Below are 25,992 nucleotides of genomic sequence, written 5' to 3' on the forward strand. Positions count from 1 at the left end.
AGCCCAGAATGGGAAGTTCACAGGATTTCCAGAGGAATGGCTTTGCTTGCACCATGTTGCCAGTCCTTGTGGTTTTAATCATGTGTCTTATATGGTTGGTTTCTTTCCTAGCTTTCTTGCAGTTGCAGTATGATTACTGACTGAGTTTTCTCTTCTTCTTTTCACCTCGAGACAATCCTTGCTTGTGGGAGCTGCGTACGAAACTGTGAGAATAAGAACCCCAGGGGCTCAAAATACCCGTATGTAAATAAAGGTTAGCACCACAGAGATTATTTTCAAAGCAGTGCCTTGTTTTTCATCAAGAAAAGACTTGCACCTGACAACCTCAGTGACAGAGAAAACCAGTCTCTCTAGATGTGATTGAAACTGCATGCAACAGCTCCTCAGTACACGGGCTCTTCTCCAGCCTCCCAGGCACAAACACGGCCGTGCCTCACTAGGAGGTCTGTATGATGCCGTGCTTCTTCTGGTCTTCATTCTCCACAGTTACCAAACCAGGAGGCACTACTAAGGGAAATTACAGGCATAAGCCAAAAGGCTGCTGGACTTCAAGCTCTTCTCAGGAAAAGGCAGCAGACCCCCCAGCTCCTTGTCTGGAGGAGAGGCAGAACCACAGAGCTGTGCTGAACTGTCTTCAGGTTGCTACATGAGGAGTTTAGCACTTTGACTACCTTCCTTCCTGATACCTGTGAGATGCAAGAGAGCTAAGGAGTTGGCTATAAGGGATATTCAGGGGTAAGGTGTGAACTGTTGTGGAATATGAGCAAGCGATTAATCAGAATTTGCTTTGCAATCCTCACAGCTTTCCTTACACAGAACAGTAAGAAAGGAGGATGGGAATGAACAAAACTGCAAAAACCTGCCAGGAAAAGAGAAATGAAACTACAGCAGCTTCAGGTCAGGTTGGTTGGATGCTGAAGACCCTAGATGGGATGAAAACATAATCTGACATAAACTGGCAAGCTGATGAGGCATATTTTGGGCCAACCTGCAATAAATTGAATACCACAACCCTCCTTTAGAGCCCAGGCACTATGGTAGTCTCATCAACCCCTGGCATCTAGATGGTGAAGAAGGCAAGAAGGACAAAAGTGTGACCTTATGCTCTGGAGAGTAAGGACACATCCAATGGGATGATGAGAAGCCTCTCCCTGGAAAAGGTGATTTACTTGGGAGCACTTGACTGCCCTATATAAAGTGTGGCATGGATTATTTTCAGGTTCTGCTGCAGCCCCATCTTGGTAAGCGAAGAAATAAGTTTCCAGAATGAGGGCAAAAAGAGGGAGGAGGGAGAAAATAATTCTTGACTGTGAAGCACAACATATGCTAGCGTGAAGCTGAACAGCTTTCCATGAAACATATCCTAGCCAAGCTATTACTAACACCTGATACACCCATGGTTCCCCATCGGTTACCTGCCAGCAATGAGCCATGGACTCAATATTATCAATTATGTTCCTTTCCCCTCTCCTTCCCTCCCACCAATTAAGCATCTGTTAATCATGAAAAAACATTCTTCTTCTTGGAAAATATCAGACAAACAATGAGTTTTACTAATAACATGGAATATTATTGTAAATAATCATTAAGGTGTCCTGAAATAAGGTGGAGCCATATTGCCATACCATCGATTCTAAACACTGCTATTTAGGAAAAGTTCTGGGGAAAGGTAAGCTGGTCAGGTCTGCCAGATGATGCTGGTAATGTGTATCAGAAACACCAGAAGCAATACAGACTTGGTCAGATCAGGCTTCTTTGGTCTCACACCTATTAAGGTCGAGAACAGCTGCCATGAAAGCAGACACCTTTTCATTGTTCTGCTCCTTCTCCAGGACTAGCTGTGCAGAAAACTGTCACTGCCTGCCTTCAGAAGCCTCCCAGATGTTTCACCAGACAAAATCTTCTCCTCATTCACTTTGGCAAATTTCTTCTAATCTAAGTCTCATTTGCTACCGTTCAAGCTCAGCCATATTCATTCCTCCAATCATACCTAATGCAGGAAATAGCATCCTCTTTTAACATATTTAAAGACTCTTGTCTTCCGCAGTCTATCCTGGAGTCAAAATACCAGTTTCTCCAACCTTTACTTCCAGATGTATTTTCTAGTGTTGTCATAATTCTTGTGCCTTCAACCCAACATTAGCATAAACAAAGAGAGACAAGATATTCAGATGACCATAGAGGGCCATGCAGCACCAATAAGAGTAGATCATACAATTAGAAATTTACTTTAAGAGGACACTTTTTGCTCTCCCCCACCCCCACCACACCCTTTGATTCACTCACTCAACCCAGCAGCCCTAACACTTGCCCTGAAGGCCGCAGTAGAAATGTCCATGGCAGGATCTGGGATTACTTAGGCACAAACAAAATGCACCTATGATAGACTTCTATGAGGATGCTGAAGTGACAAACATCTTACATAAGGCAATGTGATACAGAGCAGGGGCATACCAAGAGGCTGAATCCAAGATGTAGAATGGGAAACTCAACTCTAATCTCCTGTGTTTTTTTTGCTCATTTTGCAGTATGAATTATTTATTATTTGGATTGGTTTCTCACACCCTGAATGAACAAAATGACTGATTTACAGAAAGCACCCCTACTTACCACAGTGTCTGATGATGTGCTGTCCACATGGGAGCAGGATCTGCAGGCCTGTCTCTGCCCTGAACATCTGCAGTTGAGGGAATCATATACTGAATGAAATTCAGCAGCTTCTTCCCCTGACCAAAAACACACTGCCCACAAAAGGGAAGAAGGCAACCATCTCAAAGAAACAGGGATATTAAGACTTACTGCTCTGTCTCCTTGCAACAAATGCCTGTGTGGCTTCCAGTGCTGGTGACTAACGGGCAGTTTCCTGTTTGGCTGGCAGCTGGGAGCAGAAAATCTACCTACAACGTTAACTGTACAACAGACTTCCTAAAAAAGCCATCTACTTCGGCAGCCTTGGCTGAGGAACTCTTGAGTGTTTAGCTGAGCTTCCCATGGCAAGCACAGGGGCATCAGGCATAAAGGACAAGTGTGCACCTGATTTAACAGCATGTTACCAAATATGCAATTACATGTTTCACCATAAACACTGGAACTGTGTGCCAAAGCAGGCTACAAAGTTCACAAAAGACTTTGCCCAACTTGGCACAGGGCTTCCCAGCTAATACTTTTTAGACATTTCTTAGAAAAGTGGAACGTGTTTTCCTGATGCCCAGGGCCTTGTCGTGACATGAATCAAGGAAGGCTCAGAACCGCAGCACAGACCAGCCACATTTGGTTCTTCCCAGCCGTCATTCTTCCTGTGAACCTACAGAGACTATTTGCTGTTTCCTTACATTCTCATCCACTTGGCTTTATACCCTTTTTTTTTTTTGCTTGAGGATTGTTCTGTGATGGTGCTAACCGCTGATTTATACTGGTTTATCATCCCGAAAGCTTAGTGCTCCTGGATCTGGAGGTACTGCTCAGGGAAGGACATTCCCATGTACAATATACTTTCGGGACTAAGATCTTGGAAATTTCATAATCTTTATAATGGCAATCATAAAGATGAAAACCACTCAGTTATCTCTGAACACTCTGTCCACAGGCATCAAGTCAAGAGTTGATCAAGACTGCAGAGGAGTTACTGCCTGCAGAGGCCTAGAAGACGAGGAGGCTGATGTGTATGCCTCAAACACCAACAGGCTGTGGGGCCAACCGTGGATTGCTGGTAATTACACACAAGGATTGTTGGTGACAACACACTGTGAGAAAGAACAGGATGTGGCTGGAGAAAGGGCCATATGGAGGTAGGGCAGCACATTTCTGGGACAAACTTCCTTGTTCTGGCTCCTGGAGATAAACACAACCCAGCACAGCGTGAGCACAGGAATGAGGTTGAGAAGTGGGCAGGGGCTGTAGGGCTGGATCAAGACCTCCAAGATCCAAAGATCCCTGAAGCCCTCCAACCCATTTCCAGGAAGGTCTAGGAGAATGGACTGTGCATAAATATTAATTTGCACAGAAAGTCAGAAATTTCTCTCCAGGGCAGATAAATTTATCTATAAAAGGTACCCACACGGAGCCCAGGTGCACACTCACCCCCAGGACACCCCAGCTGGACTGATGTTGGACCCAGGACTGGTGATCTGTCTTTCCCTCTCCCTGTCTTTCTCTCTCCCCCTCTTTAATTCATCTCTCTGTTCCCTTTCACCCTACCCCACTCTTCAAAACCCACAACCTACTTTTATAGTAGGTCCAGGACTAACACACCAATTTCCATGCAAAGTGTGTAATCTACTAATAAAACCTTGTAAGCTTTTGCAGACCCTCTGATTTTTGTCATTCCTTTCAACCACGAGCACCTATGAATCTTGAGTGCTCCCTTACCCTTAAGGATGGGATGCCACACTGACAACTTTAGCCCAGGGAAGTGGAAAAAAGGGGAAATAAAAAAACATCGAAGCCAGAAAGTCAATAAAATAACACAAGAGAATCTCTAACTTTAACAGCAATTTATTATCATTAAAAGTAACAACAAGTAGTTTTATATCCTTTTTGTCTTAAAAATCTAGTGTAACATACTGCTACAGTTCTATGAAACTTACAGCAAAATTGTATCCCCAAACCACACCGTTCTGCCTGGTCCTCACAGACATCACTGGTGTGGCACACGAACAGCACAGAAACGGATCGCTCTGTACAGCGATGACCATTAGGCCTCAAGATGCTACAAGTTACTGTGTAAGAGCTATTAAATATAACTTCTGTTTTCCTCCTCGTTAATATTGCTGGAACAATCATGTATTTCACACAGTTTTCTGGTGACACTGTCATCTTTTAAGGACTGTATTTTATCTCCGTATCTCTTCCTGGTACAGTTTTCCATTTTTTTTTCTTCCCCCACCCAGTGACATGCCTACCCCCCATCCCAGGAGACAAAACCAAGCACACAGCAACACATATTTTCTTCACATCCTGAAGCCAGGGCTCAGCTCTAGCCCTTACCTTTAACATTGCTGCCAGAACAACTTGGCAGCACACAGTTCAGGAATAACACACGCTCATGTTTTAATCTTCAGCTTCTTGGGAGCTCTAGAGCTTAGGTTCAGTTCAAGCTAAGCGCCCAAGATAGCTAATTTACAGCTATTTCAGATTTGTGTAAAGGAGCAGCAGCCAGACGCTGCAGGACAGATGCATCTTCACATTACACAAAAAGGCCTGAGCAAGTCATAATACTGCTTGTCACCAGCTTGCAGGACCAAAAAAAGAGTATCCACAAGCAAGCACGCGTACTGGTGAAAAAGAAGGATGGTCCTAAATCTGTCAAGCATTTAATGTGTTGAACTTAAGCTTATGATGTTACCCAATATTCAAAAGTAAGCAGAAGCCTCTGAGTAAAACCTTTCTGGCCATCAGAAATGTACTGAAGAAAAAGAACATGGGGAAACTTCATATAGGCATTCAGATGTGGTTTGTGTATGATTGCAGGTATGCCAGAAGGTCTGCTCTTCAGGAGCAGACCCCTTAGATGCATATTTCTGCATGAACTTCACAGTAGCATGTGGGATTGGGAAGCTCAAAGAACACAAATCAGTAAGCAGGTTCATGTGCATCTATATCCACTCTGGATTTAGAAAACCACGGGAAAATGATAAACACAATCATAGGGTAAAAGTATGGAGGAGATGCTAGATCAATAAATTCTGTGAATGGACTCCAGTTATTGTACAACAGCAGTTCACACTCTTCTCTAAACAGACCTACAAGTTAAACTCCAGGAGAAAAGGGGGCGTTAAATTTACTCAATTAAAAATAAATTTTTGGAGTTTGCCCTCAGCTGGATTTCTTGGGAAAACAAAAAAAAACCCAAAACAATACTTCCAGCAAAACTGTGAAACCTTGTCTTACCTAACATCCTAAACCACTATCTTGCTTTGCAAATGTACCTAACAGCTTATAAATATCCCGTGCTTACTCAATAATACTTTAATGACTTTTAACTGAGGTAGCCACTAAACCATCACCATACATTAGCAGTGCCAACAAAATGGGAAAAGCTCAACCAAGAAGTTCAAGAACAGTGAGTTTGCAAAAGCCAACAGCACTTGCTTCCAAAAATGTTATTTTCTGTCTAGCTGTCCTCCTCCTACCCTTGTTGCACTTCCCTTTTCTCTTCTTGCCCATCTCTAACAAACAGCAATAAAGAAAAATTTAGCTTTCCAGTTAATTTGTAAAACGTCTTTGGACTTTCAAAAGTAAATTTTCAAATGAAGAATCAGAGAATTTTTTTTTTAAATGAATGTCATTTAAAACACTGACACTGAAGGACAATCTCCACCTCCAACCACTGACACCTCAGGTTCCAGCTCTATCATCTTCCTGCACATGCCTAAGTGCTAGAAACTGTGGAAAGACACCTGCATGGGGAAAACACTGAAATTGTGAAAAGGTCCCTTTCATTGTAAGTCTCATCTCATACATGTAAACATGCTAAGAATCATCTGTCAATTCACTGTCTTTCAAGTACTCAGGAAGTTAAAATAAAATTGCAATCATCATTTTTCTAGCTAAAAAATACATTGATCTGTCACATCCTGGACCTTTCTAGTGGCGTTCCCTGCTTAAAATGAAAGTATTTTCAAATTACTATGATAGCCTGTGCTCAAATTCAACATGAAAAAAAAAAAAAAGATCAGCTTTAGGGATGATTAATACCCTGGTATTTTTAAAAACATTTCCATGATTTTTTTGTGGTCCCTTATCACAGATATTTTTCAAGGTAATTCAGAACCCCTTCTATCCACATCCAAGTAAACCAACCAAAAAAGAAAATGTAGATCAGATACCTTGTGTACATACCCAAATACAAAACCAAAATGGTATGAATTGCATGCAACTGTACACAGTGCAGTTCAAGCAACACTGAGGTGTCACCCTTGCTTTTGTGAAGCATCTGGACAACAGCAAACTGCGGGGTGATAATTGTAATGCTGTCTTTGGGTTTCTTCTTCCACAGAGACACACAAAGCTACTTTTATTTCAAAAAACTCTAGCCCACAACAGTAAGACATCAAACAATTTAGCCATGACAACTGTACTGTGAAGAATTTCTGAATTTTCTTACATTTGTTTAGATCACTCAAATGGACTTACTGTTTGAAGTCCTTTACTAGAATTGCATTTTCACAAACCACAACACACCAAAAAGGTGTTTCCTGCTTAGATTAGATACAGCTGTTCATCAGGTGGAATTAGATGAAGGTAGTTTATTACAACACAATAAAACTAATCTCCTCCTTATGAAGCATATGTAACGCACAAATTAAAGATTCCAGTTAAGCATCACCACGTATCAACCCTTCATACTTATATGAGCCAACCAGCTAAGAAACTGTTACTACTAAAATTGTACACAGGCACCTTGCCATATCATACTTACATTACAGTTCTCTTTTTAAAACATTCCACAACTGCCTCTGCTTTTGGGCCATTTTCGTCCATTTCATCTGTTCAGACGCTGTGTCACCACTTCTCGGTACATGATAGAGATATATATCAGCAGAAGAAAAATGACAAAGAAATCATCCAAGAAACCCAGAATTCCGAAGAGTGCTTCAGGAAGAAAATCCAGAGGTGAAGCCAGGTAGAGCAAGGCTCCAATTAAGCAGAGGAATATTCTGATGCGAAACATCCAGAAGAGGCCCCCAACAGAAAACATCTCCCTGAAAGCATGTCGCAGTAAAGTGGGCAGATCCATAATTCTTTCCATAATCTATAAAGAAACCAAAAGTTAATATTTGGCTTTAGCAACACATCCACGTTAAATTGAAATTACAGATTAGAAACTTTTAGTTTATAGCAATTAAAACAAAAACCAGTAAGACAAGACTTAACGATTTAGTTTTGTGGGGTAATACGGCAGATTTGGAATATATATGCTTTTAATAAATAGTCAAACTGTGTTATTGTATAATATAAAACATACATCGCTAGGAAATACATTGGCACCTGCTATGAAGGAAAAGCAATGACTACTGGAGGAAAACAAATATACTAAAGAACCTTTAAATTAATCCACTCCTGCCTCCTTTCTATTTTTCTACTATGATTCTGACACATTAGTGAGGGACTGCTCAGTAGAAAATATTTGGGCTTTTGTTGTGAAGAGAAGAAAGGGGTGAACTTTTACATTTTTTTTAAACCTGTTCCTTTCTACTGTACACAGTTTCTACACAGGGCCATTAAACTCCATTAAAATGAGTTATTGCCAAGGCTGAAAAGGTTTTCGAGAAAGGAATTTTGTGTGTGGTTAGGGCAAAACACTGTGTATAAATCAAAGACAATTTATCTAGTCTAATTAGGGCTTTAGTGCAGACTTCTGATGAGCTCTCAGATGGGTTACTGGGGACTAGACACAGAGCCCACAGAATGGTCTAATGGAGTCTGAAAGGTAGTCTCAAACTATTCTGGATCAAAAGCATAACTGCTTTGTGGTTTGGAACATGAAAAAAAAACCCCTCCCTCTTCTGTCTCTTTGGACTGTAAATTTTTCTTGCTGATGTTTTCTCACTATATCCAAATCCAATGGACAAATGAAGACAAGTAGGGAGTTACTAGTACGTGTGCGTGTGCGTTTCACCTTGTGAATCAGCACACACACAGAAGACAGGCTCACAAGGCTGACATTCAAAAGTTTGCAGAACTGTTTAGCTGTTTATAGGAAAAAAAAATCCTGTTTTCATCACTCAGAGAGGAGTATAAAGACTGCAGTATAAGAGGAAAATTAAAAAGTGAAGACAGCATACAGCTTGAAATCTGAAGAAGAAAGGTGCAGAGTAGAACCTTGTCTAATCAATGTAAAGAGATCAATCAAATGAATATTCTTACTTGCAGGTTGTGTTTCAGTAAGTATTTTTAATCATTATTGATCCTTTCAAAATAATGACTCAGACCTAAAAAGCAGCTTAACACATGACCAGGGAACTCAAGGCTTACTAGCAGTTCTCACTCACAACAAAAATGCAAGTTTCCATACGTTTCCACAAATCACAAATAAATAACCTTGAGGTCTTGGGTTTGACCTAACCATATAAATGTGAATTTCCTAAAAAAAAACTTGCCCGAGACCCAGGCACCATGAAGAGAAAATCCATATTCCAGGGCAAAGCAAAAAAGGAAGGAGGGAAAAATCATAAAAAAAAAGCTTTTAATCTCTCCTAAAACCACTGACTTCCACCCAAACTTATCCAAAACTTACAGATCTGGGCTGTCCAGAGAATCTCCGATTGTAATCACTAACATCTTGAAACACTTGGTTTGCACCCTGCTGATCTTCACCAAAGAGTGGCAGAAACAAGGTTACCTGGGCACAAGAGGGAGGTTATGTTACATGTGCAACTGTTTTTTAAATGCAGACATTGTGAACCATAAATGAGAACAGTCATCTTCAGTTAACTACACAGAACAAACTTTGGTTTAGTTTAATATTTAATAGGAGAATAAACTGAAACTAAATAAACTAACATGGATACTGCTATTAAGTTTTAACTAATTAATTGCTTACAGTTCTTTACAGAATATTAATTTTTAAAGAGATTGTAAAAAAAAAAGCCCAAGAACCTTCCTTTCAAAAGAGGCTTACAGATATTTTTTCTAAACACCTAAATGCTTAATGTTTCATAAGTGGGACAGATGATTATGAGAACAAAATCAATTTACCAAATTAATCTAATTTTGTTTCTTAAACTGAAAATCAAATAAAGCAATCAATGAGGCCTTTCTTCTTCTATTGTTAGAATGGCCTTGCATGCCAACAAACAAGCAGCAAAACTTATATTTTTGCATATGGGTATTCATACCAAGATGAAGGAGAATAATACAGAATAATAAATGAACAGCTCTTCAGTAAGCACAGAGAATTCTGTTCTGTTCTTGGGTTAACTTTCATGCAAACACAGAGCAATATGGAAGGTCATATTCACAGAATCACAGTATCACAAGTCCTACTCAGCCCTGCACAGGCCCATCCCTGGGAGTCACACCATGTGCCTGAGAGTATCATCCAAACCCTTCTTGAACTCTGTCAGGCTTGGTGCTGTGACCACTTCCTAGTGGAGCCTGTTCAGTGCCCAACCACCCTCTGGGGGAAGAACCTCTTCCTAATATCCAACCTAAACCTCCTCTGACATAACTTCAGCCATTCCTTCAACTCCTGTCTCTGGTCACCACAGAGCAGAGATCAGTGCCTGCCCCTCCTCTTCCCCTCCCAAGGAAGTTGTAACTGCAATGAGGTTTCCCCTCAGTTTCCTCTTCTCCAGCTGAACACACCAAGTGCCCTCAGCTGCTCCTCACACGGTTTCCCTTCAAGGCCCTTCATCATCTTCATTGCCCTCCTTTGGACACCCTCTAACAGCTTCATATCCTTCTTGTATTGTGGTGCCCCAAACTGCCACAATATTCACATATATCTTGAATCTGTGTGGCAATCACGTTTAGCAAATGATAGCATGAGCAGATCTACATTCAACTCCTAGCCCTGCCACAAACCTTCTGTATGACTCATGTTGTTCATGTGTACATACTTCCCCTCCTCATTTATAAATCAGGGTGAGAATGAATATATAACCATGCAAGCAGTACCACCTAATTTATCTGTTGCTCAGAGGAAGGTAAATGAATATAGATGTAAGGAAGGACTCTAAAAAAATCACTTTCCCCCTTCCTCGCTTTTAGCTTTTGTGTCTTTTTCCTCACTGGCTACACTCTAAACCTACACTTTCTTCCTCCAGTCATACCTATTATTCTTTCCTTCATCTGTGTCCTTATAGTCATTTGTCCTGCTGAAAAACACAATCAAAGCAGGATATAATGGAGGGGTAAGGGCAAGAAGCAAGTTATACAATTCATCACAGGTTAGCAGCTTTGTAGTTTGTTCACTGATAAAATAAAGATGTACTTTTGTTAAAATATACACTATCAGAGACTCAAGAGATCCTAAGAAAGAGTTAATGAGTTGCAGGAACATATTTCAAACTGACATTGTAAGTAAGTCGCGTAGGAAGTAAGTTAATGCTTGCTCTACAAAGCTCAAATTAATAATACATACAAGCTAAAAATAGGGACAAAATAAGAAATTGACATGGATAGGTTTTTTTGGTAGGGAGAGAAGGAAGGGAGAGGGTACTTCTCAGAAACCAGTAGTGTACTGCCTACTGGCAGTCTTCCAGAACAGCCAGGCCTTTCAGATGCAAGTTCTGGTAAAGAAGTTTTATTAGATCCCAAACAGAAAGCATGAAAGGATCATAGTTAAAATCTCACAATTTTCTGTTTTCATATACTCTTTTACAGAAAAATGTCTGACTTATCAGTGCTGTTTACTTATATTTGAGTTGCAGGAACAATCTGTATTTTTTGAGCCGCTTGAGAAAGCAAAAAGTTCAGAAAAAACTGAATGTCCACTACTGATGTCTCTCTATTAAGTCAGCTTCTCAGACTTCTTCATCTGTCAGCCTCACTACTGAGGTTCACATGTAAGTGCCTTGAGGCAAGCTGTACTAGATAGCTGAATTGTCAGGTTCACAATTTCTTAAAATATTACCGTCTGCCTGCAGATTGGACAACGGATGGCACCGAGCCATGAGCCATACCTCCAGTAGGCAATAATGCAGGAACCTGATGAAAGCAAGTTACAGACATTTAAACTTCTGAGTTGAAAAACCCCATTGCCTGAAACAATACGTTGCACACCAAGGAAAACAACAGAAGTGTATAAGCAGTTGGGTTAAATCTACATTTTCTTACGTAATTTTGTATACAGCATTCACTGAAGGTGCCAAGAACCAACATATTCAAATTCAATGATATTAATGAGAAAAATCCTGAACAGGATTCATATGAATCATTAATTTTAAGGTATTACTTCCTGAAAACAAAGCAAATTTTTTAGTCATTAAGAAACAGATAATTAAAATTTTTGCCAGTTCAAAATGTAGAAGTCACAAAAATGTCAGGAGGTGTAAAATTTATCCTAAAAACTTGGCTGTATCACCAGAGTTTCAACAGATGAAGAAATATATCAAAATGTGAGTACTTTAACTGTTCTCCAAACTTGTACATTTTTTCATTTAAACAACTAGGCATGGTATGCACTATATACTCCATAAAACTGGATGAATGCTGTGAAAGAATCCTACTGGGAACCTGAAGGAGAGGAAGCAAAATGCTGTGTAGGATGTTTACATATAAATTTGAATAGCAGGGCCACAAAAAAAAAACCAAAACAACAAAAAGGCAAATGCTTTAATCATTGTGAACTTGGTCTTAATTCTTCAGGACTTCCAAGAAAAAAAAAATTCTCTGAGATAAAAATAATATCAAGCATAATGTTTTACTCTTTCTAAACCAGTTTTCCTAAATAGCACATTTCCAAATGTTTTTCAGTCTCTTTAGTTTTTTACTGCAATGGAAAAAAATTATACTCTTTGACACTTTAGAATTAACCACAGTTGAAGTCCTGATAGCATAGAAAAAAAGTGAAGCACACTCTCAAAGTGACTGTTTATTAACAAATGTGTTTTCTCGTCTATTTATAAAAAAAAAAATTATTTCTAATGCAGACTAAAAGCCAGTTAAAAGCAACCAAAGCTTTGAATTAGGGTGCCTGTACTTGTGCCAAAAGTTTGTATTCCTGTTCTGGTTTCATCTTTGCAACTTGGGAGCTCTTCTTGCTTACCACAGAAGAGATGCCCGCAGTTTGTTTCTATAGGAAACGTAGCCTGCTGCAAACAGACTGGACAGGACATGTCTGTATAAAAGCGATGTCGGTCACCAGCAGAGGCATCCTGCAGGAACAGCAGAGAGATGCAAAGTGTTAAGAGATACTACTTTTTATATAAGTCGACCGGGTTTAAAATAATAACAATAAATTAGCACTCATTTACTACAAGTCAAACACACAGAGCTATGTGAAATGAAGGAGAAATATATCTGAACGCAAAAATCAAGCACACTTAAATGCACTGATTCACTAAGCAAGTTCTTCTTGTGACCAGCCCATTATTTTCCCTTCATCTGTTACATAAGTGTGTGCTTCACGGTTGAAGACCACAAAGAAAGAACCTCCTTGGTTCTTCACATTGAGTTAGGCTAGATATGCTGAAGCATGAATAACAACCTCAGATGTACATTGTTATTTCATTATCCTAGACAGTAGATCTGTCCAGAACCAGGTAACTGAACTGTGTTGCTTACCAGCTGCAGCATTTAGTGTTTTTAAGCCCAAGCACAGACACCAGCTTGTGTAAGTCACTGTCATGAAATAGTTTTTCTCCTCATTTTGCTGTATTTGTCTTCCCCATAAATATGCACTGTCATTATTTCAAGAAGTATCACAGTGAAAGACTCTTCTCAACATTCTCCAGAGGAATGGCTTTTTCACTCTGGGGCTGGCACTCAGAAATTTCCAGTAACTTGGCCTAGACTCTACCTGTCAGAACTAGATGCAGTCATAGAATCAGGGAATGGTCTGAACTGGAAGGACCTTTAAAGATCACCCAGTTCCAACCCTTCTGCCAGGGGCAGGGACACCTTTCATTAGACTAGGTTGCTCCATGCCATGTCCAACCTAGCCTTGAACATTTCCAGGGATGGGGCATCCATAACTTCTTTGGGCAACCTGTTCCAGTGCCTCACCACCCCCAGACTAAAGAATTTCTCCCTTATGTCCCATCTAAACCTATCTTCTTTCAGTTTAAAACCATTGCCCCCTATCCTGTTACTAAAGGCTTTGGTAAAAAAGTTTCTGTCACTCTTTGTTGCTTGGCTCTTGCTGCTGTGCCATTGTTCTGCTACACACTGTTTTATCAGTCTAAACATCTAACCCCTCTCCTGCCTCGGCAACTGCACTCCAGATTTCCTTTCCTTTACCACGAAGTTCCCAGGAGCACTGCAGGAAAGCACACAGCGTCATCCAACATACTCCACCTTGTGGCAAAAACTTGTTTGATAGAAAGAACCAGCCAAATAATTAGTTTTAATTAAAAAAGCCTATGTTATCCCATTACTTGATGAATTTCAAAGATGCCTCTGTACAGTAAGTAAGCTTCTATAACCAGCTTCTTCCAGAAGCTCAGAGAAGTCTGCACTACCCCACATCAGAGAGCAGAATGATGGCAACGCTCAGCACAGCACCTGCTCCGTTTGAAGCTGCTGACGAAGAGCTCGCACTAGCTCTTGATTTTCTGGATGTATGTTCTGATGTTCATTCCTGTGAAAAGAAACACAAGCAAAAAAAAAAATCACTGCGACCCAACGCCGAAAAATAAGTCACTGGAAAAAAATATGAAACTTGAACAAAGGGGAAAAAAAAAAATCATTCTTTCCTGCTTTAAAAGATTTTAAAGGAAGTACACAAATAATTAAGGAAATGGGACATTTATTCTGGATCTTAAAGTTACTTTGGACATTTAAAGCTGTATAGCAGCCAGATTTTTCAGACAGATTCCATAATCAATCATTAAATCCTGTTAAAACTGGATCTGAATCTGAAAAACAATTAAACCATAAACCTACAAAAACTGAAGTTGCTTGAAAGCTTTAATATTAAACATGCAGAAATAATTTTCAATTATGTCTCCACTGCTAGTTTTTTACTTGTTGGTTTACTCATAGATTTATTAGTTTTTCACTTACTGCCTAAGTTATAGAGTTGAAACCTTCTAACTATTTCAATTTTATCTGCTACATAACATTTACATAAGAAAGGGTAGACAAACTCTTAGATTTAGAATGTTGAATTTATGTAACTATCAGCAGACTGGATATAAAAAGAAATCATTCTTTTAAAATCACTCTTTTTTTAAAAAGAAAGACTCTACAGGCAAGAAAACGACAGGTTGGAGATGCCAAGAGGAATCATAGGGAAGGGACTCACTGAAGAAAGGAGGATGGATATATTACAAATTTGAAATTCAAAAGCACAATGGGAACTGAACTGGAATTAAAAAAATATGCTGACAACAATTTTTATGCTTCATTTATTCATATGGATTTCAATGGTGGTACATTCTGCTCATCACTGTTGAGGTCTCAGCTGGATTCTGTTCTCCATTTTGTGCTAAATGCATAAAAACATATAGAGAAGATGGAGGAAGTTCAGAAGAGAATAAGAACTACTGCCCTCATTTTTTAAACACTAAAGAAAGAAGAAATGTCAGTTTATATAGAAAACTTTTAATGGAGAGAAAAGGGGACAGGATAAGGTTTTCCACAGATATGAGCAATTATTTCCCACAGTTATCTAAGGCTCATGGAAAAGCATTTCTAACCATTAAGTGTACAAAACAAGAGAAGATTACTTCAGGATATTGTGATCTATCCTTGACTAGAAGTTAAAAAGAACCAACATGCTGCAATCCTTCCAGTGATATCTAGGCAAGCTGATCCTCTGTAAAAGATGAGGGCTGGACTGGCTGAATTTTTAGGACATTTTTTGGTCACAGTTCTATTACATCATTTCCTCCATGGCTCTAGGAGCTTCTGTAATATTTTCCTTCATTTAATGTGGGCAATCACAATACTGCATTACTGCTATGTTTAACATTTTATCTACTTCATTCTTTCTTCAAGGAGGAATAGACAAGCCCCATATTTTTCATACTAATACCTGTAAAGAGTGAATGTATTTAACATTAATGTGGGTGACCTGTACGAAGGTTATATAAAGAGAAGGCTCTATTAAAACTCTTCTTACCCACCCTGGGTCTCCATGAGTCAGATTTTGTGGATGTTGTCTGTCATACATGTTATATGTATAAAAGTATTTTCTTGTTTAGATGCTACAAACCTTCAGTTTGCCAGAACTTTTGATATACATGGAAATTCAATTCAATTCACACATGAGTGGAAGGTGTGAATTATAAACCAGTTTAATTTGATTTCTCCACAAACAACTAATTGCAAATTTGCTGCTAAAACGTTAATTTATATGACTTTACCGTGGTATCACATGCTGTGCTGAGTAGATGAGAGCTTTTGTACAGCTGTAGAGGTACAGTATATACTGTCACTTATGCATAAGATGATGAGGTAGCAAAACACTGTGCAATATTCAGGAAGGTATAGACACATCAAACTCATAACTCCTGTCATGTAATTAGAGTGAGAAGATAAATTAAATAAATGAAAACCAGTATGCTGCTATGTAACTAAAGGTATTATCAAACACAAGCCAGAAAGAAATGAAGTTAGATGCAAAGGCTTTTTACTTCCCCACTGCGGAGTGCTAGTACTCCAAAACTTGAGGAAAAAAGTCCCATGATGTGGAAAGATTGTATTATGTACCACAGAGGGCCCCACAGAACTGCTATTATTGGAAGGAGGAAGGCTGCCTACTCATACAGTGTGCAGTGTCACACAAGGAAAGTTAGGGACAGTACTTATGGGGACTGGTGCATCACTGTGCAGTGATGGCCACTGTTCATTTTCAAGGATTAAGATCTCACTTCTGCTGAAAATGTTGACTTCATCTTATAATCAAACCATATGATGGGATAGAAAAATGAGTTAAAAGGTCTAAACCTGCAGATCCATAAACATGGAGTAGGTAAGTCATCTGGGACAAACAGGAAATCCCTAGTAGGGAATTAAAGGGTAAGTCTCCCTTGTCTCTCTCTCAATTTGTTGACTAGTCTGAATTTTTACAATCTCACTTGTAATGTGACAACCTACTCACCGGTTTTAAAGATGATGGAAAGAAATCTGGCTTCATTTTATCAAAATTCGTAATTCAAAAACATACAGGCTTTACAAAACCATCATATAGTATCTGAATTAAACATCTGCAACTTGGTACACATTTAATTATGGCTAGTAAGTTTCTCTGCCAGAAGCATGAACACCTTTGGCTCATGCCTTGATGTGATGTTTCATTGAGTTCTCAGTGCAGGAAACAAGTACAGTAACCATATCCCTTAACAGTTCTTTCCATATTCCACTTCTGCCTCCTAAGACCTACTGCAACAGGTACTCACCTACTTTCCCTGTTTATTCTGTTCCTGCAACTGCTCATTACTCTAAGCATTCTTCCATGTATTCTTACCTGGGACCTGTTCCTACCCAACTTAAGTATTTCAGATGTCGTGTACAGAAATATGGGTGGCAAAGAGACTGGGCTAATAGACACAGTATAAGGATCACACAGACCTTTGTAATGCCTAAGATAACAAGATGAGAAGAAGAAAATACCCTTCTTCTTCCCCACTTTGTGATAAATAAATTAAAAGTACTACAGTTTTTTTACTGTACAGCTTTTCTACCATACTGTGCAGATTTTGATGGTGACAATACAAAGGAGGTAGAGAAAAAGTGCTGCTGAATATAGGCAATTTCAGAAAGTACCAAAAGGCAGAGCAGAGAGGTAAGAGGATGCTGGTAAGACTGTCAGTCATCACAGAATCATAGCATATAATGAGCTGGAAGGGACCCACAAGGATCATCAAGTCCAACCTCCGGCCCTACGCAGAATCCCAAGAATCACCCCATGTGCCTGAGAGTGCTTCTTGAACTCTGTCAGGTTTAGTGCTGGGACCACTTCCTTGGGGAGCCCGTTCCAGTGCCCAACCACCCTCTGGGTGAAAAACTTCTTCCTGGTACCTAATCTAAACCTCCCCTGACTCAGCTTCAGGCAATTTCCTCGAGTCCTGTCACTGGACAAGACTCATACAATGCAGAAGTAAACAAGCTTCCAGACTGGAAGCTTTGTGTCTGAGTTTGTTTGCCCCTCCAGAAAATAAACCATTGAAGTATGTAGCAGGATCCACAGATAAACCTTTTACCTAGCTCATTACACTGCAGAGATACTTAGTAATTAGCCCTTATCTCCCTCTCCAAGTAACCTTTCGTCATTGATGTATCGCCTCCCTGAACTCCAGTTCTGACTGAACTCCTGCTACTCTTGCCCACTGCTGACCCTCTCTTCTTTTTTCATGTTCCTGACTTAATAAAGTTCAAAACCAAAGTGTTACTTTTTTAATATTTTAAACTTAATTTTTAAAGTAAAGACAATTCAAGTCACAAACGCCAAAAATGCCAACACAATGGATAGAGAAGTCATTACAGAGCAGAGTTAAAAGAGGCCATCTTGAAGCAATCTGAGTAATTGGAACAGTTTTGGGGAAAAAAGGCAAGGTGAAGAGAATATGTTTCTCTTAAGATTCCTTTGTGGTCTCCTGGTCCTGAACAGCAGCACTGCCTTGCAGTCCAGTCAAGCTTTCCTACTTCTAGTTTCTTTTGTAGGCTGTTCTCAAGTAACTCCTACTCCTCTAATATTTCTCCTATGGCCATATCCTCCTCAGTAAATTTCGTAATGCCAATGTGTCACTAAAATTGAGTTCTCTTGGTTGTGAAAACTATTCTGTTTTCAAAAGTCTACAGATATCCATAAAAACGAAAAGAAGCCAATCTGAAGCTCAGACTCATTTTCCCAAAACACACAGGCTAAGATATTTGCTAGATTGCAAAGAAAAACTCTGAAATGAAAATAAGCTTTGACGACTTGACCATTAAGAGTTATTGAATTCTGAACTTAGTGTTTTGAATTATGAAAAGCATGTTACAGTCCACTGTTCTAACAGCATATTCATCTATAAACAAATTAGTCAATTTGTTTGGGTTTGAAGTTTTTGGGTTTGGTTTCTTTTTTTTTTTGGAAGGAGACTGTGTCTAGAACATTGCAGGATTATACCCCACTTTAATTTTGGAGTCCCTGTTGACAAATCTGTACTTTGTAACCAAACATGACACAGCAGCCACACAGACAGTGAATTCAGCCACTTTCAGTTTTAAGGAATGATGAATACTCTTCAGTTTGATCATCTGAAGATAAGGAAGAGTTAAACTCCACTTTTGAGAAATGCATCATTTCATTCTAACCGTGAGCTGAACCATGAAAGAGAGTAAGCGATCAAACAAACACTTCCTTAATGTCAAAAAGTCACAGTTTTTATGTACCAATGCAAAAATTTGTCGAGAAAGTTAGAATTTTATAAATGCAGGTATGCTGATTAATTCCTGTCAACATATTCTCACCTTAAAAGCGTATATACCAGAGCAGCAATGAAAGTGAAACTGAGCACAACTGCCACCAGTACCTGGTCACTTATTCCTTCTATAACTGAATCATTATCTAGCTTCAAACTCTGAACTTCTGCTTGGTGACTGGCCATCACAGCTCTAAAATGTAAAAAGAAATACATACATATACATAAATATTAAGACATACGTGTGCACACATACATTATAAACATAGTTACAAACAATATATATACTCATGTATTCATATACACAACAAATTCCTGAAACGACAGAATAGTCATTGCTGGGGGAAAAACTGTAAAAGGAAGAGGGAACGGATCTATTTTTACTTAACACTGAGCTTGCTGTAGAGGTCTTGTGCAGTAGCAAACAGATCTTAAATGACTGTGTTGTGATTTAAAGATTTAAAAAACAAACAAACAAACAAAAAACTCTCAGTTTACCTGGGAATCTTTACAAAATAAATTGCATAGGGACAGGTCATTCCTGAATCGGACATATTCTAAGGAGAGTTTATTTAAAAAATTTATAATGACTCTGCATTAACAAGCATTTTAGTTATTACACAGCACATAATTCCTGCTAGGCTACACCAACACAGAAACCTAATTTTCACTACTTAGTGAATAAAGAAAAAAGGACACTTGGGGTTTATCTGGTTTTAGTGTTTAATGCCCATCTGCATACACAGGAATCACCCAATGCATATTATACTTTGTCTGTCTTATCTGTGCTTTACTATTCTTCAGCTGGAAAGATGTGAAGAACTCAAAAAAAAAAAAAAGAGTATTATCAGGCTTTCCTAGTCAGACTCATTTGTTTTATATTAATTTTCACATATGTAGCCATCAGAATGACTGGCAAATGCTAACATTTATTAACCTACATCACTAACCTACAGCTGGAGACCTGCAAAATAAAATAAGTTTCCAACACCCTGCTACATCATTCCTGTTGCAATCACAGTGAAATAAACAACAGCTGTGAATATTATGAAATCAGAAGGGTGAATGACATAAAAAGTCATACTGAAGCTATATCCATACACAGTTGAAGCATTTTTCATATGGAGCTGACATCAAATCCCAGTATCAGTTTCTGAAGGCAGGTAAGACAGGTATCATTTGCTCTATTTCCCAGTCCAGTGTGTTTGCCTTAAGCTTGAAAGCTTTCATCAGTGTTTCTCTACGCCTCACGGCCCATGTGTCATTTTTTAATTTAAACTTTGCTGTGTAGCAAACATCACCAGACACCCTCTGGCCCTGAATTAATTGCAAAACTGAAATGAAATAACAAGTCATCAGGATTTTAGTGGATACCTGGAATGACTACCCTGGCAATACTTCAACATGCCAGTCAATGGCTAATATGGAAGTGTCATCTTTTCCATAAGACAGCTAGCCTCACCCTTCAGATTTTCTCTAGTATGAGCAGTGGAGCTTTTTTTCCACACTTCCTTAAGTTTTTGGGGGCTGCCCTCTGTAGCAGCAACACAAGAAAAGCTGATACATTCTAACAGCATTGTTAAAAAGGGTAAGTGCAAAATAAAGCATAATAAAGTACCATAAGAGCAGAGCAAACTCATAGACAATGAAGGGGAGATTCCTTTAATTGTCATATTTTTGGGTTTTCACTGTGAAAACGAAAATGAAATAATGAAGCATATATGAAATGAAACAATAAGTTATCGTAAGCGTCCCAGTCTGAACTGAGACTATTATTTCTGTAACTACAGTCATAAGTTTTTGCTAATTACAGCTTTCCATAAGCAACTGTGTCATAGTCTAACTACTGAAATGTCATTTAGTATTTGGAAAGAGTAACTTCTCCCGAAGGTGGAACACCAGTGACTCATCAACAGGCGTGTTTGAAGTAGGTCAGTATTAAGACAAGTTTCGTATATACTAATGAATAAAAGACCAGATCTTTGTGGAAAGGTCTTACATTGGAACATGAGCCTACATGAGGAGTTACAGCATTTCTCTGCATAGCTAATTACACAATTATATTCCTATAGTTAAAGCCATGAGGCTTTAACTACGAGGAGATATTGTGTAAGTTTTCTGAGCAGCAATTCCCTGGTGCTGAGGATCTGTACTAGCAGGTGTGCTGTGATGCCTCCCCAGCTCAGCATTCCCAAGCTGCATACTTAATTTCTTTGCACGTCCAATCCTGAAGAGGATTCTCTCTCTTACAATACACCATTCTGGGACAGTCATTTTCCACAACTGTGCATTCTAGTGTCTTCAGTTCTTATGTTTTCTCTCTTAAGTTTTCTCTCTTAAGTACCATTGCCACTCCACTAATTTTTACAGTGTCACACTATAATTTCTGGGTTGACCACTCAGAACAAAATCAGAAGTAAATGCCAGGGAACTGGTATGTGTTAATCTCTCCATTGTCCTGTATTAGTTCTGTTAGAATAGACCAACATGCCAAGAACAACTACATCCCACTAAGTATGAAAATTTTTTCTTTTTCTTTTTTTTTTTTTTTTCCCAGAAATGCACACCGTGGCAGAGATACAGATGACTTAGCTAAGACCTGAAAGGTTTCCTTTGCTTGGTGCACTTTGAAACCAACATATGTACTGTCAATATCACACTAACTTAACTCAGTTTCCCTGAACAGCCTTCGAGACATCCACCCTGGAGCTCTCTCTCTCCCTCTCTGTATATTCCTTGCAATAACACTCTTAATCCTTATCTGCCTACCATTAATAGTACTCATTACATCTGCTTGCCTTCATTTCTGCTCATGCACTTTTCTTGAAATACCAAACTACAGTGCAAAAGTTACCAGCAGAACCCAAAAAAGAAACACACCGATCCTCACCTTCTCTTCCTTCTTGCACATAATGCCAGTTATTTGTATCTGCTTCGCCCCTTCACTTTGCAACATATATGATTTTACAAGAGCCATTTTCACACAAACATAGTGTCCAACAGGAATTCTTGCAAAGTCTTTCTCGCTACATAAGACACCACTCCCTCAGACACTTCCTCTTCACTTGTGTATCAACGCTGCAAAGATGTATAGAGGCCGGAGCGGAATCCCTGCCTCAGTCTCACTTCCAGCTGCTTCTAGCACTGAATTCTAGAGAAGACAAGCTATCAATGTTAAAGGCTCATTTTGTTCATATTTTAACTTACTTGCTGCTTCTGGACAGCCAACAAGTGCTGAGTATATTTTCCTCATTATCTCTAGTGCTTTTTCTGAATCAGATCATTGCACAGGAGAGCTGATGTGAATTGTGCAGACTAGGAACTACAAACAGAAGGGTATCAGTTCAAAAGACCAATACATACTTTCTCTGAATTCAAGCCTCAGTAGAGACAGTAACAATCTCCTCCTCTTCCCATTATCTCTGAGTTAGCATGTTAAAAAAGCAGTGGCTACAGGGAAAACAACGTTAAAATAAACTATTGGAAAAAAATGTCTGCCTGAAGGAGGGAGGAATTTTCTGATTTCAAGTTTGTTTTGAATGATTTCAAACAAAATATCTAGAACTGCAAGCTTGCAGTTCATGTTTTTTAAGGTGCAACCACGACAGCCCATGAAGATGTCTGCAGCAGTTTGCATGTGTGGTAGGCTAGGTAACAGTACTAAAATAGCTGCTGAGGAATCTTGCCTCGTAGTGCTTGTGTTTAGCAGAGGTGCTCTTTCAGGTGGTACAACTAAATAAGCAAGATATGGGTGATTTAATTCTTAAATAAAGTAATGAAGATGCTTCAGTCTTCAGAGTCAACCAGCATTCATAAAGGCTGTATGTCAGAGAAGACTTCCAGAATCAGACTTTATCACAGATATCTAATCACTCCTAAAATAGTAGCTGCTAATAATCTGATACAATTTAAGAGCAAGTTGATGTGGTTTATACTAAATTCCATAAAAACCTACATACTATAGGTATATACTAATTCAATAAAAACCATATATTGGTTATACTTAAGACTTTTTCTCTTTTTAGTCATTTAACAAGGATGGCTTTCTTAAATGAAAGCTCAGTTCTGCCCTGTGTTCCAATTAGGTGACGAAAACCAAGCCACATCCAACAATACTCACATCAGAACTGGAGTTCGTACAATCAACTTCAGAATGTTAAAAGTATCACTTGCAAAGTTTAAAAAACTGACAAAAATGTTGGGCCTTTTTCCCACATTTAAAAACAGCAATAAAGAGGCCTAAAACTTAATTTCCAGTTTTATTTCATCTTATCCTCAGATTATTGGCACTTGCTTGAGGTGAAACAATATAGAAAGAGAAAAAAAGACAAGGAATTACTCCTCCATTCCACTTGGGATAGCTAAGTTACAGCTTGACACTGCAGCACAGTATGTAGACTGGGATCAGGTTTATCTGCATTAGGATTCCTGATAGCTACAGAATGTAAACAACCTCAGACTGAACTGCCCACAAAATGCTTGGCAATAGAAAGGAATGTAATTTGCTGTTTGCAAAATCACGCAGTTTTGTTTGCAAAAAACTGCCAGAAACTAACCCTCTGAACAGAAAACCATCTTGTCTACTATCAAACTGAGTGATCACTTTCACAACGTAACATTAATTTAGTTACATTCCAAATAAGAATCTACATACCTTTCAAAAGTTACATTTTTTCCCCTCTGTGGTTATGTATGAACAGTGCACGCAGGTTTAAGCAAAAAAAGGAGAACCATTGTAAGCAACACCTCAAGTACAACGTCTTTCATTCTTGGAAACTCATACAGATCCCATGGAAATGTCAGAGCACGAGGACGTGCACTAGTGTGGATGTAATAGTTCTTAATTTTACAGATTTGAAAAGTACTATTAAAATTTTCAATGTTCAACAGACAGCACAGCTACGATATCCCATGCTACGGCTCATAAAGAAATTAAAACCACACAGTGTTTACCATGATATGTTAAATACCTGTTGTCAGCTATCCAAAGTGACAGTATTCCCAGAGTTTTCTGAAGCATTCGAACTTTTCCAAGTTTATCAGGGGAGTACCATATGCTAATATACTCTCAAAAACACACAGAGAGTTTTAGAATCCACTACCAAAGGAATGTGCAAGTGTATTGAAAAAGAAATAAGAGGCTCTCTTGATGTCTGAGAAATTAACAATGAGGTAACACACAAGCAATACTGCTGTGAGATACAAGTTATTAACTTTATTAACCTACACGTTATTAACTTTACTGTATTGGCTTTGAGGGTATGGTACAATTTGCTCAAAATCAGAAAAGTAACCTCTATAACAATATGTCCTTCTGGGGACGGGCTGGGAGTGAACGGGATGGAACAATGGGATTTGGGGTTTTTTCACTTATTTCAGTTTTATTTTGAGTGTCTTCCTCTTGATGCAGTACTGGCAGCCACCATCAGTACTTGAAAAAATTAAGACAGTGAAGGTGGACTAGTGTGCAAATCAGAACTTGCAATTCCTTTTGCCATTTTGTTGTCTTTTATTAGCAAAAGCATCATCCCTGCCCCTTAAAAATGCTGCTTAATTTGTAGAGATCATGTGTTTTCCGGGAGAAGATAATTCATCTCCAACTAGTAAAATATTGTGAGTCACACTTTCTCAAGAACAAAAAGGCTTTATATCCTCAAAATTTTCTTCCGTGGTATGAGAAACAAACAAATAAAAAATTAGCTTAATTTGTATCAACATGTTTCTAATAAGATTGGCCTGTATTAGATAACACGAATCAACTTGAAAGAATTTAAACAAACTAAAACAGAACATGTTCTGTAATCCGCCTCCTGAACACATATTAGCTTATATTGAAATATCTAAGGCATGAATTTAGCATATTTCATTTCAGAGAAAAATAGACAAAAGTTCCCACAATAAAGACAAATTCTTATATGTAGGGCAATAACTGAGATCTCTCCCATCAGATGTTATCCAATTACTTTCTGCTTCAGGTTAGTAACAGGTCATGGCCACTGCATGTGGTTGAGAATGGGACTTTGTGAATGGATTTGACCCAGCAAACTGGATCTTACAGTTATTTATGCTCTCTTTCTATAAGAGTTTAAAGATACACCCAGACTGCATTCAGAAGGAGTTAACAACAGCAGGTATGAAATAAGCATGACTAACAGTAAAAGTATTGAAGACTCTACGAGTTTACTTGCTCAAATCCTAGATCAGCTAAATCCTGAGATGATACATTTTATACAGGTTCTTCAGTGTACTGAAGTTGGACTTCGAAATAGCAATGTAAGCAAATATAGCACTATAAACCAGAAACAATGGAAATGATGGATTGTGTACTCCAAAGAAACGGTCCTAAGGAAAGAGAATTTATTAGTTTTTCATTTTTGTGAGCACAGTCTTACTTGAATAAAGCATACACAACAATCTCTAATATTAAGTATCTCCATACACTTTAAAAATCAGGAGGAGAAATCCAAAGGGCACATTTACAAAGGGAAATTTAAAAAAAAAAAATTAAATATAGCAACATATAACAGAAGATACATTCTGTGAGAAGATTGCTAAAACTGACTTGGGATCATCCTACTAGGATTTCATGCAGTTATGTTAATGCATGACTGTTATGAGTTACAGATCAGCTCGACTGGTACAATGAAATTACAGCCACAGTCAGCTGAATATAATAGTCAGTTACATCTTCACCGTGAACCATCTTTGCTTTCAGGACTGTACATTCATGTGCATGTATGCTCTTTGCAAAAGAGAAAGGTAACAGCCTGAAGAGTCTTGCCAAAAGAGGGCAAGAGCTATTTCAGAAGGCAAATAATGGTTTTGTTCAGTCTACCTTAAGAACTGACCAACTGAGGCACTTGCCTGGTAAGGCAGGTTTCTGCAAGGTCTGAGGTTAGCAGTCTCTGAGGCACATTTTTTTCCTGAAGAGAAAAGAAAAAAGAAGAAAAAAAGAGATATTCAATTTTGCTGATGG

General features: G+C 38.7%; 1 protein-coding gene and 1 long non-coding RNA gene across 8 annotated transcripts; both read right to left on the reverse strand.

Annotated features, from left to right (window-relative positions):
* Window positions 1–273: 273 nt before the first annotated feature.
* Window positions 274–2,114, reverse strand: LOC113951691. The gene is made up of 2 exons (XR_003529248.1): window positions 1,991–2,114; window positions 274–504 (listed from the first exon to the last, which is right to left on the reverse strand). It is a non-coding gene; the product is annotated as an uncharacterized LOC113951691 (long non-coding RNA).
* A 2,360-nt stretch (window positions 2,115–4,474) lies between these two features.
* On the reverse strand, window positions 4,475–25,992 carry RNF170 (ring finger protein 170). 7 transcript variants are annotated; one of them, XM_027652979.1, is made up of 8 exons: window positions 25,852–25,992; window positions 22,224–22,338; window positions 19,066–19,209; window positions 14,170–14,245; window positions 12,713–12,821; window positions 11,579–11,652; window positions 9,239–9,343; window positions 4,475–7,753 (listed from the first exon to the last, which is right to left on the reverse strand). In XM_027652979.1, the coding sequence occupies exons 3-8, from the start codon at window positions 19,200–19,202 to the stop codon at window positions 7,484–7,486; spliced, it is 771 nt and encodes a 256-aa protein (XP_027508780.1). In that variant the 5' UTR covers window positions 19,203–19,209; window positions 22,224–22,338; window positions 25,852–25,992; the 3' UTR covers window positions 4,475–7,483. The 7 variants fall into 7 exon arrangements, with proteins under 7 accessions (XP_027508780.1, XP_027508783.1, XP_027508779.1 ...); XM_027652982.1 differs by lacking the exon at window positions 22,224–22,338 and having other exon boundaries at window positions 25,865–25,992; XM_027652978.1 differs by lacking the exon at window positions 22,224–22,338.

The sequence above is a fragment of the Corapipo altera genome, unplaced genomic scaffold (assembly GCF_003945725.1).
Source record: "Corapipo altera isolate COAL_440 unplaced genomic scaffold, ASM394572v1 61305, whole genome shotgun sequence".
Lineage (NCBI taxonomy): Eukaryota > Metazoa > Chordata > Aves > Passeriformes > Pipridae > Corapipo > Corapipo altera.

Bases quoted from the DNA above. Each gene is read 5' to 3' on its own strand.
- RNF170 (XM_027652982.1), bottom strand. From the start codon at position 19,202: ATGGCCAGTCACCAAGCAGAAGTTCAGAGTTTGAAGCTAGATAATGAT. The intron at 9,344-11,578 runs GTAATATTTTAA...TCTTGTGCCCAG, and splicing joins GTCCAATCTGCAGGCAGACG to GTAACCTTGTTTCTGCCACT. The intron at 7,754-9,238 runs GTAAGTTTTGGA...GTTTCTTTATAG, and splicing joins TCTCTGGACAGCCCAGATCT to ATTATGGAAAGAATTATGGA.